The 14,774-nt window shown below is 45.9% G+C and overlaps 1 protein-coding gene across 11 annotated transcripts in view; it reads right to left on the bottom strand.

Annotated features, from left to right (window-relative positions):
• apbb2b (amyloid beta (A4) precursor protein-binding, family B, member 2b) overlaps positions 1–14,774 on the bottom strand; it is a 106,513-nt gene that overhangs the window by 43,268 nt on the left and 48,471 nt on the right. For 9 of the 11 annotated variants that reach the window (XM_035425839.1, XM_035425838.1, XM_035425837.1 and 6 more), the window contains 6 exons: positions 12,760–13,016; positions 10,647–10,781; positions 6,485–6,559; positions 5,828–5,890; positions 5,245–5,330; positions 4,307–4,367 (listed from right to left, as the gene is read on the bottom strand). In XM_035425839.1, coding sequence (XP_035281730.1) covers positions 4,307–4,367; positions 5,245–5,330; positions 5,828–5,890; positions 6,485–6,559; positions 10,647–10,781; positions 12,760–13,016 — 677 coding nt within the window. The remainder of the gene's footprint in view (positions 1–4,306; positions 4,368–5,244; positions 5,331–5,827; positions 5,891–6,484; positions 6,560–10,646; positions 10,782–12,759; positions 13,017–14,774) is intronic. The other 2 variants (XM_035425841.1, XM_035425840.1) reach the window with 2 other exon arrangements.

The following is a 14,774-nucleotide window of genomic DNA, read 5'->3' on the forward strand; positions in this document are numbered from 1 at the left end:
CAATCAAAGCTCTCGCTCATTTCCTGCTCGTTGCACCGGTGGTCAATAAGCGAGTAAGCGAAAGAGACGGCTACGTCTGTGTTTCCAGCACGCGCTAATCGGACCTTTCCCGATGCCTCACGCACGCGTACCTGCCGTGTGCTAGGCCTAGGTCCCGCGTTAGGGAGCAGCCTTAATTCGCTGCTCAGTGGGTCTGCGCTCTGGGACGTGTAAGCGTTGACGTGGACGCGCCCATGGCTCCACTCACACACGCTTCACTAGGCTTCAGCACCCCGCCCCCCCCACCCTTTCGCCTCAGGCTCAGCCGGGCATCATGTGATCCCAGAGCAAGAGCTCCTGTCAAATCACGTTATACAGCCACTACCATCTACACAGCACCATCTAATCAGCACCATCTACACAGAACCATCTAATCTGCACCATCTACACAGAACCATCTAATCAGCACCATCTACACAGCACCATCTACTCAGTACCATCTACTCAGTACCATCTACACAGAACCATCTAATCAGCAACATCTACTCAGTACACTCTCACTCACTACCACCTCACTCAGTACCATCTACTCACTACCATCTCACTAAGAACCATCTACTCAGTACCGTCTCACTCCCACTCTGAAAAGGCACAAATGCGCACACACACACACACATTTACGTGTCCTTAATTACATATGCAAATAGACTCATTAGTAAGTACACGGCAACCCGCAGAGCGATTCACATGCACGCAAGCACCGAGCCACGCATTCAAATTCACAGGACCACACACAGACTAGCACACACACTCATTCACATTCACAGAAGCAGACACAGAAACACACACACGCCCATACCATATAAGCACTCGGTCACACGCACACCAGCACAGACACATGCACACGCATACACATGCAGACACGCTCATGTAGATACCCTCATCAACACACACGCAAGCGCACACACTCGTCCACATAAAAACGTACAGGAACACCCAGAAAAACAGGCACACCCAGAAAAACAAACAACCAGTCATTCAGTCAAGATCCCTCAATTGTGCCTGGTCTAGCAAAGTACAATCTGTGGGCAACATAACAGGGCTAACGTTATTAAACCCACAAAACATATTTAATTAAATCCCAAATGATGAACAGCACACACATATGGTGGATAGTGTAAAAATTGTTACATTTCTTATTTATCTGCGAGATGACAGAAATCAACTAAATGGAGAACAAGCCTTTATGAGATACAACATAAAATTTTTACGACAGAGAGCCAGTCTTGTTGAACTATCACACTGCAACACTGGCACAGCTAAATTAATTCCAGACTTTGCATGCAGAACCACTTCTTTCATTTACTTGTTTGGTCCGCAATGCCCTGTGCATTTTGAGCAAACCTTGGTTAGGTGGATATACCTGGGCTGGGACCTATAGGTATTTTGTGAAGGAACTATGACAATGAGGACAACAGTCAAACTATTCTGAGGCTGTGCAATGTTCATGAAGCACTGAAAAATCAATGTGTAAAACAATTCCTTGCATTTTAACCATCGTATTATCTTAAATCTCCTGGTTCTAGAAGACTGCTTATACAATTCAGAATTGGAATATGATGACAAGTTTCATTTGATTTGAGGTGAAATGGGAGTGTAACTTATAAACATAATTCAGATGAGAATTCAGCATGAAATCAAGCTAAATAATGAAGGTCTTTTGCAGACAGTCATCCGGTACCTTTAGGCTAACAGATATCAAAAGTAAATTGTCCTAAGCCCGCGTTAAATTGGCCGGTCCTGCGGGGCACTTCAGCAAGTGCGAAACTGCGCGAAGATAAATTAAGGCGTTAATTTCTTACAATGCATAAACTCGGCACTTTCAAAATCCCATCAGCGCCGTTAAGTGATGGATCCGCCTTTTTACGTTTGCGCCGCGGCGTCGTGTACGCATTCTTCCAGCTTTGTAATCGGATTCCTCTCGCCTTGTACTCCATGTCACGCCGTAACGAAGCAGCCTTGTTCTTTGTGCGGAATTGATGTGGGCCCTTTACCGCGGAGGGAGCTCGCTGTCTCCTACTGTAAATCTGCATGCGCAAGGCTGCCCGATAGGCCAATAAATCACGGCAACAGATACGTTTCCCTGTAGGAGAAGCGGGCGGGGTGTTTGACTGCGGGACCGATAATGAATTCCACTGCAGCTCGCCGCCGGAGCCAGCGCTCGCAGACGGCCGTAATAACAGACGCGCTGACTGCAGACCGCCGTAACGACAGGCGCGTGTCCTGCCAGCCGATGAAGCGGCTAACCGGCCTCCGCGACAGAATACTTTACGCCGCAGACCGCTGAAACGGCACAGAAAGAACGGACACGGGCTGCCGTAATGACAGACACCCCGTCTTCGACCTCCGCCACTGGATGCAATAACTGTAGGTCGTGAGAACCAGATGTGCATTTGGCGCAGGGTATCATTGCGACAAACAAATGGAATGCAGGATGTCATAATAACAAATAGCAGCCAGGAGGGTCTCATAGCGATATGCGCAACGAACACAAGCTCTCCTTGCATCGGTCGCATTGTCACCAGGATTCCGCAACACTGCCTGCAGGCCATATGCACAGATGCACTGATTGCTGGTTGTCATAAGGACAAACTAAATGAGTGCAAGCTCTAAAAAAGACAGATCTGCTGTCTGCAGAATTCTATGACACAAATTACAGAACTGTCTTTGTCTGGCAAATGCTCCTTCCATACAAGAGAAATATGACCTGAAACATTGGCTTTTTCTTTATACCAGAACAGTTATGCTGCTCAATGAAACCACAGATTCTTGCTGGCTTTTCATCTTGTTCTTTTACAAGTACTGGAGTCTCTCAGAGTTTGAAAACTGCTTTAGACAGTAGGTAAAATTATTAGTGTAAATGAGCTAAACAGCACATTCACATCTTAATGTTCTTAAATATGCTATGTATTTATTATATTAAAGCATAATAGACAACATGCATTGTCGTTTGAAACAGTCAAACCATCTCAGGCACAAGCAACAGTTGGGAGCCACTGTGAGAGCTTGGTCACTCAGCACCGGCAGTGCAAGTTGCAGCAAATAACCAGAAGGTGGCAGCAATGTAACACTGTAATCTTTTAAGAAGTTTTAGACTTGAATCTGGTTCACACATGCATCTATATTCTGTTCCCACTATATCAACACAGTGCCTGTAGGGAAATAGCAAAAACATGGTTTTAAGAGTTACAGGTTTTATTTCTTTTACTGCATTCTATTTCTGAGGGTATGCTACGGAAGGTTATCTACACCACTGTGCCGCCATCTCTGAATGGTTTCTTAACCAACAAATTTAAAAATAATCTCTAAATCATGTGTCAATTATTTTGCCTCCACATAAAGATACACATTATTCTTACAAAGACCGATGGTAATTACACCTATACTGCGAGGGACTAGGTGAGACAGCCTCTAACTACCAATAAAAGCGCCATATCGCAGTAGACTACATGGATAGGTCTCACATATATCATTACATGAAAAGGGCAGCACTGAAGAACACTGGATTTCTGACTACAGGGCTTTTGTAGAGGAGACACATTAAGTACCTGGCCCAAGTCTCAGCCTGTAATGTCCAGCAGTAGAGACTGCAGAGATGCTATCAGGCAAGGTCTCAGATACGGTGGTCTGCTTGGCAAATACATAATGTCAAATGAGAATATGGAAGACTCTGATGTACAGAGGAGAGCCAGGATTACTAAACGTGCAGACACACCATGTTTAGTATCTTCGACATTCAAGTTCTTTTGCTGGAGGAGACATTTCTGAAAATATTCACCCTGCGAACGTTACCTTACACTGCCAAGCTATACGAGCCCAGAGGCAATTAGCAGTGATAAACAGGTTTGCTCTTTGATGTACTGTGTTGCACTGTGTACTGCATTTGGGGTTCCTGTACACTTAGCCTCCATCTGGCAGTAATTACCGAACGCATAAACAGGAAGTGTGAGGAAAACACTCACAGGAAAGCAATCCCTTGAGACCTGGAACAGGAAATTGCCCGTTTGTGCATTTCTTGTGGCTAACACTAGGTGGCAGAGGTAGCACATTTTTCCACAATGTTGAACAGCACAGCACAAGCAGACTAAAATAAGCATGGCAGTGGGGAAAATTAAGATATAGTTGATAGAAGAGGAATATCAAAACCACCTGGATTTTCTAGTTTGATTTTACGGAGCTGCAAAACAATTACTCACTCCGAGTGCGTGTGTGTGTATGTGCGCATGTGCCTGTGTGCATGTGTACGTGTGTGTGTGATCAGGCTCACCTTGGATTCTGGGTCACTGTTGACGCTGCGCGTGTCCTCTTCATCTGAGTGTGGTTGGTGTCTGGAGAGGAAAATTGGCAGGGATTAGAGAACCAAAGACTGACCCCTCACTCCATCGATTCACTCTGAAAATCCCTCCCCTCTCATCTTCTGTGCAGAAATACACCCATGAAAAGTGATACTTTGTTCAGTCTGTTTCCCAAAGACCATTGGATACACTTAGCCTGCGCTTGGAACACCCAACCAAATGCTGTTAGTTGCGCGCCGTTCGTTTATGCTTGTTCAAATCTTAGAGGGAATTTTGAAAATGCTGTTTTCTCCTGCGAGGTATGTACTTGCTAAATGACAACAGCAGGGAGAGTGACAGGCCATTACTAAAGGTCTGTTTCGGTCAAGCAGCGCAGGACGAACTCTTGCTACGTTGGCCTAAGTGTCCTTGTGGAATCGGCATATCTATTACCCTCCGCATATCTGACAGGCAAGGCCAGACACAGTTCAGTCAGAGGTCAGGGGGTTATCTCTCGAGCACTGGTAGGTACACGTCGCGGAGAATGAGGCGATACTGATTTCATTAGTTTTTTTTTTTTCCTTTTTTAAAGAAGGGAAAAGAAAAAAGAGCTCTTTGCAGGGAATATTCCGGAGAATTGTGCAGGCCTAAGTCGAAACGCATCGCAAGACATGTTAGAACACTACTTGGTGTGGTTTAGGACGCTATTTTTGTCTGTGCAGACCTATGAGTGTTGCCCCTGTAGTCCCACGGCAACAGTCACCTGCAGTAATTATTTCTTATCATTATTATTTGTTAGAATTTAAAGATCTTAATTTACACGAAATATTCAGAAAACTATTAAAAGGGTATGCAGAGAAGGCCGCATTGGCCGTGCGATGCAAGGTGTGTTTGTCCATAAAAGGGGGGGGAGGCGGGGCGGGGGGCCTACCTCAGCTTGAGCGAGGCGTAGCGTAGGGTAGCTCCCTCGAACTCCTTCAGGCTGGGGTCGGGGTTGACCGTCGCCGCCTGCAGGTCCTGCGGAAAGAGGAGCGGCCGGGGTCAGAGCCGCGCCTCGCCGGGAGAGGGCCCGCGTCGCCGACGCGCCGCGAGCTCGGCGCCGCGTCGGAGCGAGCGGAGGTCCCGCCGCCTCGTCCGCGGGCGCGGTCTCTCAGCGCTGGCATGCAAGGTGCAGGCACCGAGGGGAACAGAGACTCATGCCCGGCAACAGAAACAAAATCCATCCGAGGGAACCGACCGAATAGGCAAAGCAAGGATGTCGGGGAAGAGACGCGTGATGCGAACAAATGCTCTGGAGGAAAGCTCGAACTGAAAAAAGGTGGCTGTTCAGTGCTGTTGTTTAAGCTGGAGGCAGGTAACCAGTGGAAATGAGCAGACTTATGCAGGAGGGGCCAAAAAAGAGAATGAAGCAAAAGAATATATAAATAAAAGCACATGCTAGCAGTCAGATTGTGAACCAAGCACTGTGAGCATATGTAGGCACTGACACAGTACATATATACATGTATACTTGCCTTCCAAATCTCACTATCAATCTTTCCCCCGCTCAGAAGAGCAAAATCAGTCCACGGCTGTTTCTACGCACGCGGTTATGCACACAGACAAGAGGGGGGAAAACACACCAAGAAGAGGAGGGAGAAAGAGGGGAAAGGGGGAAAAAAGACAAAGACAAGGACGTTAGGACTTTTTTTCCGGAAGGTTCTATGCAGTAATGATTGGGGTTAGTGGCGACGGCAAGCCATTATCTAGGGTAGGATCTGCTCCCCTGAATCAGGCGAAAATTTGAGGCGGCTGAAATTAAAGAGGGGTTCACACATAACGCACGCACACACACAAACACACACATACACATACACACACACACACACAAGACAACAAGACATGCAACAACGTGGTAGGAATAAGGGTGGGGGGGATTGAAGGAAAATGGTGCGTATGGGGAGGGGGTGGGTGGGTAGACAGGTAGGAAGAAACTATATGTACCCTCAGGCAAAAAACCTATATGGAGAACAGAAGCACATCCATCATCCCTTAACCAGACAGGGCAGGACGAAACTGACAAGAGCCCGACATAAAACAGCAGGGGCTTCAGGAGACAGGAAGTGGGGGGCGGGGGGGGGGGGGGGGGGGGGGGGGGCGGGGGGGGCGGCGGAGCCTCAGGAAGTTCCTACCTTGTCGTCTTCCTCCTGCAGGAACTCTGGATGACTCTCTTGCTCTGCCATGATCTGTGATGACGGTGAGCGGGGCTACAAAGACGTGGAGAGCTCAGTACCACAGACACATCCCACAGATCACCCACAGTACATCACGGCGGCACAGGAAGGCAAGGCGCGCACGCAGGGAATGTCGGCGAGGCGAAACGACCCGTCAGTCATTTCGCCCGAGCTTCCGTTCGCTCGCAAGCTGACGCGCCATTTGCCGAGAAGGCGCCCGTCAACTCGTCTAAACGGAGTTAAGTGCCACCCCTCGTCCTTGAGCCCCGTACCCTGGCAATCCGCTCGCTAATTCACCCATTCTTCCACCTTCTGCACCAAAATGTCTGTCTGTACTGACAGCCTTTCCGCAGCTGTCATCAGAGTGAGTTTAGAGGACACACAAGTCACCAAAGTAGGTCTGGTAAAGAAAACACTCAGCTGAGCTACAACATACTCTGGTTAAATTTTCCATCAGAAGCGGCTTAGTAATCCATCTTAATCAGTGAATAAACAAAATGCATAGTTCACCAAAGAGGTGATGAGCCAGAGTAAATGAACTGACATTTAATAAATGACTACATTCATTTATGTATGGGCAACTGCGGGGATGAATGAACAGGAAAGCTAAGGTATAAACTAAAGGTTGGATGAATAAGTATATAAATCTATGCGTTTCTCAATGTCATGACTGAATAAATTAAGTGATAGGCTTATTAATGGAAATATTGACAGATAAAAAGTAGTAAAGTATAAGAGGATCGATGAGGGAAAGGAAACTGTGCTCCACTTCTTCTCTCCTTCAATAACCCTGCTTTATAATGGGCAGTTTGGTAAGAAGAAAAATCTATAACTGCATACAAAGAGATATAGCACACAATCTCTCATAAATAAATGAAATGTGAACACTTGACCAGACTTCCCCTTAGTTCAACATGATTAAATCTTTTCTACTGCTTTTCTTCAGTGGAGACCAAAGATTTTTATTATTTTAACTGACATTTTTTCACTGGTTTTCAGCTGCAGATAAAGGGGAAAAAAAGCCTTCACATGGTAACATCTTATCTTGAGGTTTATTGTGTTCCTGTACTGTAAACGAACATTGGCAATCAAAAATACCCTGAGGAATGGAACACTATGAATATCACTAGTGTCAGTTGCTAGAGAGAAAAACAGATTTGGTGCCAAAGAGATACACGGTGGTAGAGTTCAATCTAACTTTTAAAAGTTCATTCCCCTTTTTTTGGAAGTTTACTTTTAGAGAGCTACATGGTAAGTGATGTATCTCGCTGGAGGAATGCGCGTGAAAGGCCGCTTTTTCCACCCTGTCAATTTCGGAAAGCGCACTCGCATTTGCGGTCCCCGCAACTTCCTCCTTCGATTTGCGAGCGCTCATATTAGCCCTCCATTCCTCCTCAGATAGTGTAACTGGCCATCGGCTCCGTTTCGTCCCCTCGCCATCGCGGTCCGCCCGCTGAGCCGTGCAGCCATCGTGCCGTGGGCAATCTTATTACATTGACTAGAGCACTTCCCTCTGAGGTGGAGCTGGGCTGAAGAGCGCGTCAGATCTCCTGTACGGTTCCTTCTGCAGAGTTAGTCCCAGACGAGTACTACTCAACACTAACTCCTTTCAAGAGTGTACCCTCTTTACCAATGTACTGTTAATTGCTAAGGTTCCAATGAATGATGATAGTTTATGATACAGCAAGCTCCTATTATTTTTTATGCCTATTTTAGATATCCATCTACTACCTACGTACAATAACTACCTAATATATCCAGCACAGTTCATATGCTGCTACTTTATATTTTATGCTATGAAACTTTGTGTCTAGAAAATGAAACAAATTATCAGACAATCATTTTACATAAAACAAGGCAGTGCTGTAAAGGCAGCATAAAAGAAAGTACTGCCCCGAATGGACTACTGTGAATCTCTCTTTGCTGGTCTCTCTGCAAGTGGCATCAGGCCCTGCAGCTCATTTGAAGCGCCGCCGCTGCTGCTCGTCTGATCTACAGTCAGCCAAAATATGCGGAATTCACTCCTCTCTCCATCCCCGTTACTGGCTACCGCCGGGGGTATGAGAAAACAGCGTAAATCTACAGTCCTGGCCTTCGGCGCGGCAAGAGGAACAGTTACCTGCGATCTATTATCAAACCTTACACTCCCGCCACGGGGCTCCACCCGGCTTCCGTCGGCCACTTTACTGCCCCCTCCCTAACGGGGGCCCTTCTCTCCATCACCTGGGCCCCCAGGCGGCGTAATAAGCTTCCCGTCGCGACCACGAATGTCACTGCCCGTCTGCCGTAGCACTGAAAACACGCCTACACCGCAAAAACCACTCAGTCTTAACAAGTGTTTTATTCTTGTAACGAGACTAACAATTGTTTTTCTCTCAAGTACAAAATGTTAGCTTGTCAAACAAAAAGTTGCTTTTTGATTGACTAGTGAAATTGTCTGATCTCATTGGCAAATCTTGAAATGAGTAAAACCACCTCATTGGCAATGTCTCTTGTCTTACTTAGCAAAAAAAGTAGCAGACACAAGATTTTAAGCCCAAATATAAGACTAAAAAACGTCGTACGGTTGGCAGTTTCAGCAAATTTAAACTGCACATCAGTTCACCTAATGTTTTGCAAGCTGTATCAATGCTAAATCTAAAACTACATCCCCCAAACTATTTACTTCCTAGTAACAATGCATTCTCTTTTTCCCTACAGCACCTGCTATGGCATCTTTATGTTATAAGATTATGTATTGACTATTACTATTGGCTGTGACCCGAATGACTTAGCATGAGCACAGTTCATTGGCTAACCCTGTATCTATTTGCTTATGTAAGCTGTTCTACATAAGAGCATCTGCAAAATGCCTAAAAGGAAAAAAAAGGAAATGCCTAAAAGAGCAGACTGGCTGGTGAAATATGTTGAAGACAGATGGCAGAGGGGATTAATGCAACAGAGCACAAAAATGAAATCCCCAAAATGAGTGATGATTAAAACATGAAGTGAGAAGCCTTTGACTGAGGGCACACACTCTATGCATTCAGATACATGCTTAACAGTTTTAATGGGAGTTGCTCAAGTTATCAATTCTATGCCTAGTGTATAATTAACATCTTTTGTGCTGCTAAAATTTCAGATTGGCTTTGGGTTGTCACCATGGTGACAACACAGGCATTCCTATCACCCACAGTGATGGAAATATTCTGTTCAATTCAAACAGAGTTGTAAATATTCCGAATGACAGTATGCAGTGATTTTTTTGGAAAATTTATTTTGGAAACCATACAGGAAATATAATATCACAAACTAAAAATGTAAAAATCCCACAGCTAGCTACAGCCGGAGGGCGAAGCTACATACTTTGGGTAGATTTTGACCAGCTCAGTGTTTGATGGCCCTTAAAATGAAGATTATTTCTTCAAATTCTAATGCAAACTATGCATTTTTTATATTCCACATCAACTATTTTACTGCAATTGCTTCACCACAGCACACAAGAGACACTATTCTGCAAGCCGGCCAGCCAATCAGGTGACCAAGCAGCACCCTGAAAATAAAGTGAAACCCTAAACTGTGAAAATGGCTTTAAAAATCTGATCAATACCATCTGCTATCATTTATATTAAGACTTATCACAGAAATGCTAGCTCCGCAGATCTGCTCGGACGAGAGAAACCTGTTTTTCGTAGCCCCGGATTTTTTCCATCGCGCACAGCACGCTAAAAAGTCATCAATAACGCACGACGTGACCAGCCGCTCTTATCTCGTCATTCGCATCATCTCCAGCCATTCGTCTCAACCTTCGCCGCGAAATAAAGAGGTGGATATCAGCAACAACCTTGCAGTAAGACTCAAGGGGGAAACTGATAGTGTAACGGGACTGGAGGAGCAGGAGCGATGGAACAGCACCAGTATCAGATGAACAGTGAAACAGGGGCAATGGAACATCGATAGTGGAAGAGGAACACCGAAACAGGGGGCAGGGGGAACAGGGACCAATGGAACTGTGGTAGTGCGAAAAGAACGGGGGAAGCAGGAACCAGGGAAATGTTACAGTACAAAAGGAACGGGGGAAACTAGGAGAGTACAGAGGAGGGCTCGTCAGAGCCGTCGCCAGGACAGGGCGGGGACTTACGAAGTAGCAGGTGTTGACGAACCCGCAGGAGGGCACAGAGATGTCAGACGAGGAAGAGGGGGGCACCCGCTCCACCGAGCTGTCGGAGGCGGTGCTGTCCGAGCGCTGGGACGCCCCGAAAAACACCTCGGCGTGCTACAGACCAGGCACGGAGAGAGGGGGCGGAGGAGGAGGATTACTATCATGAGGTCACACTGACAGAGTCATCAGTGACTTGCATTCTTTCTATTCGTGAAAAGCAAAAACACTTATGTTATGTTAAACATTTATTAGCCTTGTGAGTGCCATTTTCATAGCCATGTTGTATACACCCAAAAAGACCCTTCCACTCTGCCACAGAATTACTAGTGTTATTTTTATCTAGACAGCCTGTTCTGACTGCACACAAGACCCTGTAAACAGCCCAAAGAGACTGGAAGAACAAAACTGTTATTCAGAGTTATCTGCAAGACTTACTGAATGGCCTTCTGTAAAAAAATCTGACAAAAAAAGTTACTTATGATGTCACATTACACACATCCTGTGGAATACATTGTGAAATCACATATATAGCAGGCTGCATTTTACAGAGTTGTCATTGTGTCTATAGAATTTCAAAATAACCACAGATACATTTTATCATATTTTCAATAATCTGTTTCCCATTAAACAAACTATATACTGTTACTGAGTTTTATATATTCACACACATCCGTGATACAGACACCGGTAAACAGTTCTGCTCTGATTAAGACCTGGGACATATCTTAGACTTTTGATGGAAAAGCAAAAGTAATGTTTTAGGACAGTTTGAAAGTAACTCATCGACAACAATTGGTAATCTCATTCTGCTCTTTATTGTTAAAAAGTCCCCCAAACCAAACTTTTACAGAGTGAGATGGCTGCTGCTTATGAGAGAAGTTCACCTCAGGCCAGACCGGGACAGGGTGAACTGCATGTCGCTGCAAGAAGTGCAGTCAGACGCGGGTCACATGATCCCGCATTCCTGCAGCCCTTATCGCCTCATCACTGCGTCCCTGCAGGAAAATCCACCCTCGAACCCAATCGGCCCCCACGCATTCTGTTCTCCCTGCTGGATTTTCTCCAGACTTGGTGCCTGGCTTCGTAGCAAGAGAGCACCTTCACATGAATAGCACGCTAGTTTCCAGAGCAGCAGTTTCTAGGGGTGTGTGTGTGTGCGTACGTGCGTGTGCGAGAGAGAGAGAGATTATCATGATACTGTCTGCAGATCCACCCACGGCTAAGGTGACATTCACTTGCTACAAAGCAAACAGATCCAGGGACAGATAAAAGGACGGATCCAAGAGAGATAAAATGGCTCCTCATTTCCTCTGTAGATATTCTGTGCCTGTCAAAGGGACCACTCACTCTCTCCCTCTCTCTCTCTCTCTCTCTCTCTCCACGTTGCATCATACTGAAGGATAACTATCTGAGCGGGACTGACAGGCAGGCAGGAAAAAGAGCCATGATGTCAGCGCTCATCTTAGTGTGGCTGATATCCTCCCGATATGCACAAAGATTTTCAATGATTTAAAAAGGCTCTTGACTTTACTGCCTTTGAGTCGTCTGCTCTGTCTCGCTACGCGCGGCAAACGATTTGGTCTCATTCCGCTGCCTGAAACTTCCAGATAAGTTAGCGCACTACACAAAATACCGCATTTCCTTTAATTACCATTTACTTAGCGGGCACTATTATCAAGAATGACTTGAAAGTAAGTGTTTGTCTGAGGAAAATAAAAGTCATTGCAAGAAGGCCAATTTATGTTCAATAAGGGTACATTTAGCCAAACTAACCAAGAGTTAGTACTGTAAACAACAGCAAATACCGCTACAAGGCCAAGCTGACTTTGTACAGCTACACCTATAACAACAGTATCCCAAAATAAAATCAAAAAGGTGACAGCTAAAGAACACAGGGAATTAGTCAAGCTCACACCATGGCTCAAGGAGGATGACGTCATGACTAGTAACTGTACTTCGCCACAATGTCAAACCTTGCCGTAAGACTCAAGACTGCTTGGGACCAACCGCATACGCCCCATGCTGGTCTTCATGTTGACAGCAATCATAAACCATAGTTACAAATGGAAGATAAACTCCGGCCTGGTCTCACCTGCTCGTTTTCCGGGGTGGTGGGTGTGTCGGGGGACCCCAGCGAGGGCTTGTGGGCCACCTGCGGGGAGGAGGGCGCGGGCTTGGAGTCGAGGGCGGGGGCGGCGGCGGCGGCGGCACCGGGCCGAGCGGTTGGGCGTTCCCACTGCGTGGTGCCGGTGGGGATGTGCCAGTAATAGACCCCCGCCATGTCCGTGATCTTCTTCCATCCCGGCGGCAGATCTGGGTCCGTCTGGAAGGTCTGGTCGCTCCACACGTCTGACAAAACACAACGAACGAGGAGATTAGACACGTAACACGTTTCCATTTCAGCTTTCTGCTAACGAAGATGCTAGGCTTCACTGTTTTAGGTCCAATTCGGGAGTTCGGTGATTTTAAAGTTTTGTTGTGGATTTGATGTGTTATGGTATATTTTTATTGCACTTGCATTGTAATGGTATTCTGCTTTCTTGTACCTTCGCAAGTCATTGTAACTCTTGTGTGTTGTATTCTCTTGTGTATTTTTTCTTGCTGCCTTTTGATACTCTGTAATGGAGAAATGTCTCTTACATATTTTAAGGCATGTCGACAACCCATCACTTTAAGATGAAATTCTTTATGACATAATTATGTACACTCGTTGGGGTGACCAGCTGATGTGATTTAAATGGGTTCTCTCCCATTGTCTGTTCGATCCCTGATGAGGGTCAATATTACCAAAACGTTGTATTGCTAATAAATTATTTTCAAAGTGAGAGACAGAGTGGGACTTCACATATATTTCACTTTCGGAGATATGAATGCAGTGTCGCCAGGGAGGCGCATTCAAAACAGGCACAAGCTGATCGACAGCAATGGAGTTCTAAACATTTTAGTCAACGTGGAAAAGTGCACACAAATGTGCACACGCACACCATATTGTGGAGTCAGGTTGCGTTCCAATGCATTACGTTCATTCGGCATTTGCTCTTATCGTGAGCAACTTACACTGCAAGACAAAAGAAGTGCTTCCACTCGAGAAAAAGGAACAAGAACAGCTTTCCCAGACGCGCCATGTTACCAGAGATGTGGGGGGCGGGTTCTTCGGCAGCCTTACGTATCCAACACAAACACATATCCAGGCGCATACGTACGCACAGCTGCAACGTTTTATTGCCTCTACGGGTGAGGGGCTCTCTTCTCGAACGTTGCTCCAGGGAACGGCTGAGAATTATTATTAAAAGTATCAAACCCACTGGGGCTAAAGCCGCGTTACACACAAAATAAGGTATTTGGCAGCAGCCGACATCGCATAAATGACCGCTTGCAAACAAAACAAAACAAAACAAACACTTTCGTGAGGAGAATTCTGCTAGTAATGACATGCTCCGTGGGGTAAATCCTGCTCATAACGAATCCATATCCGCTGCTGGTTTCATAACCAGCAGAGCGGAGCCAGAGCTAAAGTGCATGGTAATGAGGGTCCACGCAGGGCTCTGGCTGTTAAGGATGGAAATATAGGGGCACAGGGGCAGAATATCAGGGAGGAGAGAAGCAGATACTGACAGCTGTAATCTCTAGTGTGCAGCTCCTGGGGGAGTCCAGACTTCTCCAGGAGGTGTATAACTTAAGAGGTAGTAGAGCCCCTGTCTGGGTGTGTGCGCGTGTGTGTGTGCATGCTGCAGTGTTCATAAATTAGGAAGGGAGATAAATAATCCCAAATAACGAGCCCTTCTCTCCGTTAATCTCACAGATACTGAGGTATGCACTTTGTGGCATGCACTGGGCTGCTGGCATATGATCATACACAAACATAAAGCGTCTGTTAATGGTTTCAAGGCAACCACATAACCAAGTGGATAATGAACAAGCATTTATCCAGCCTGATAAATGGATGCTATGTAAAAACTGCAAAGTATGTAAATGGGGTAAAAATGGGGTAAAAGTGTTTTTTTGATGAAATAACCAATGAAAACCAAGACCGCCATGTTTGGTAAGCAAACACCCAGAGAGAATCAGATGCTTCCAGAGAGCCGGACAAAACTGATGCAGTGGGCG

Source organism: Anguilla anguilla, chromosome 7 (genome assembly GCF_013347855.1).
Source record: "Anguilla anguilla isolate fAngAng1 chromosome 7, fAngAng1.pri, whole genome shotgun sequence".
NCBI classification, from domain to species: domain Eukaryota; kingdom Metazoa; phylum Chordata; class Actinopteri; order Anguilliformes; family Anguillidae; genus Anguilla; species Anguilla anguilla.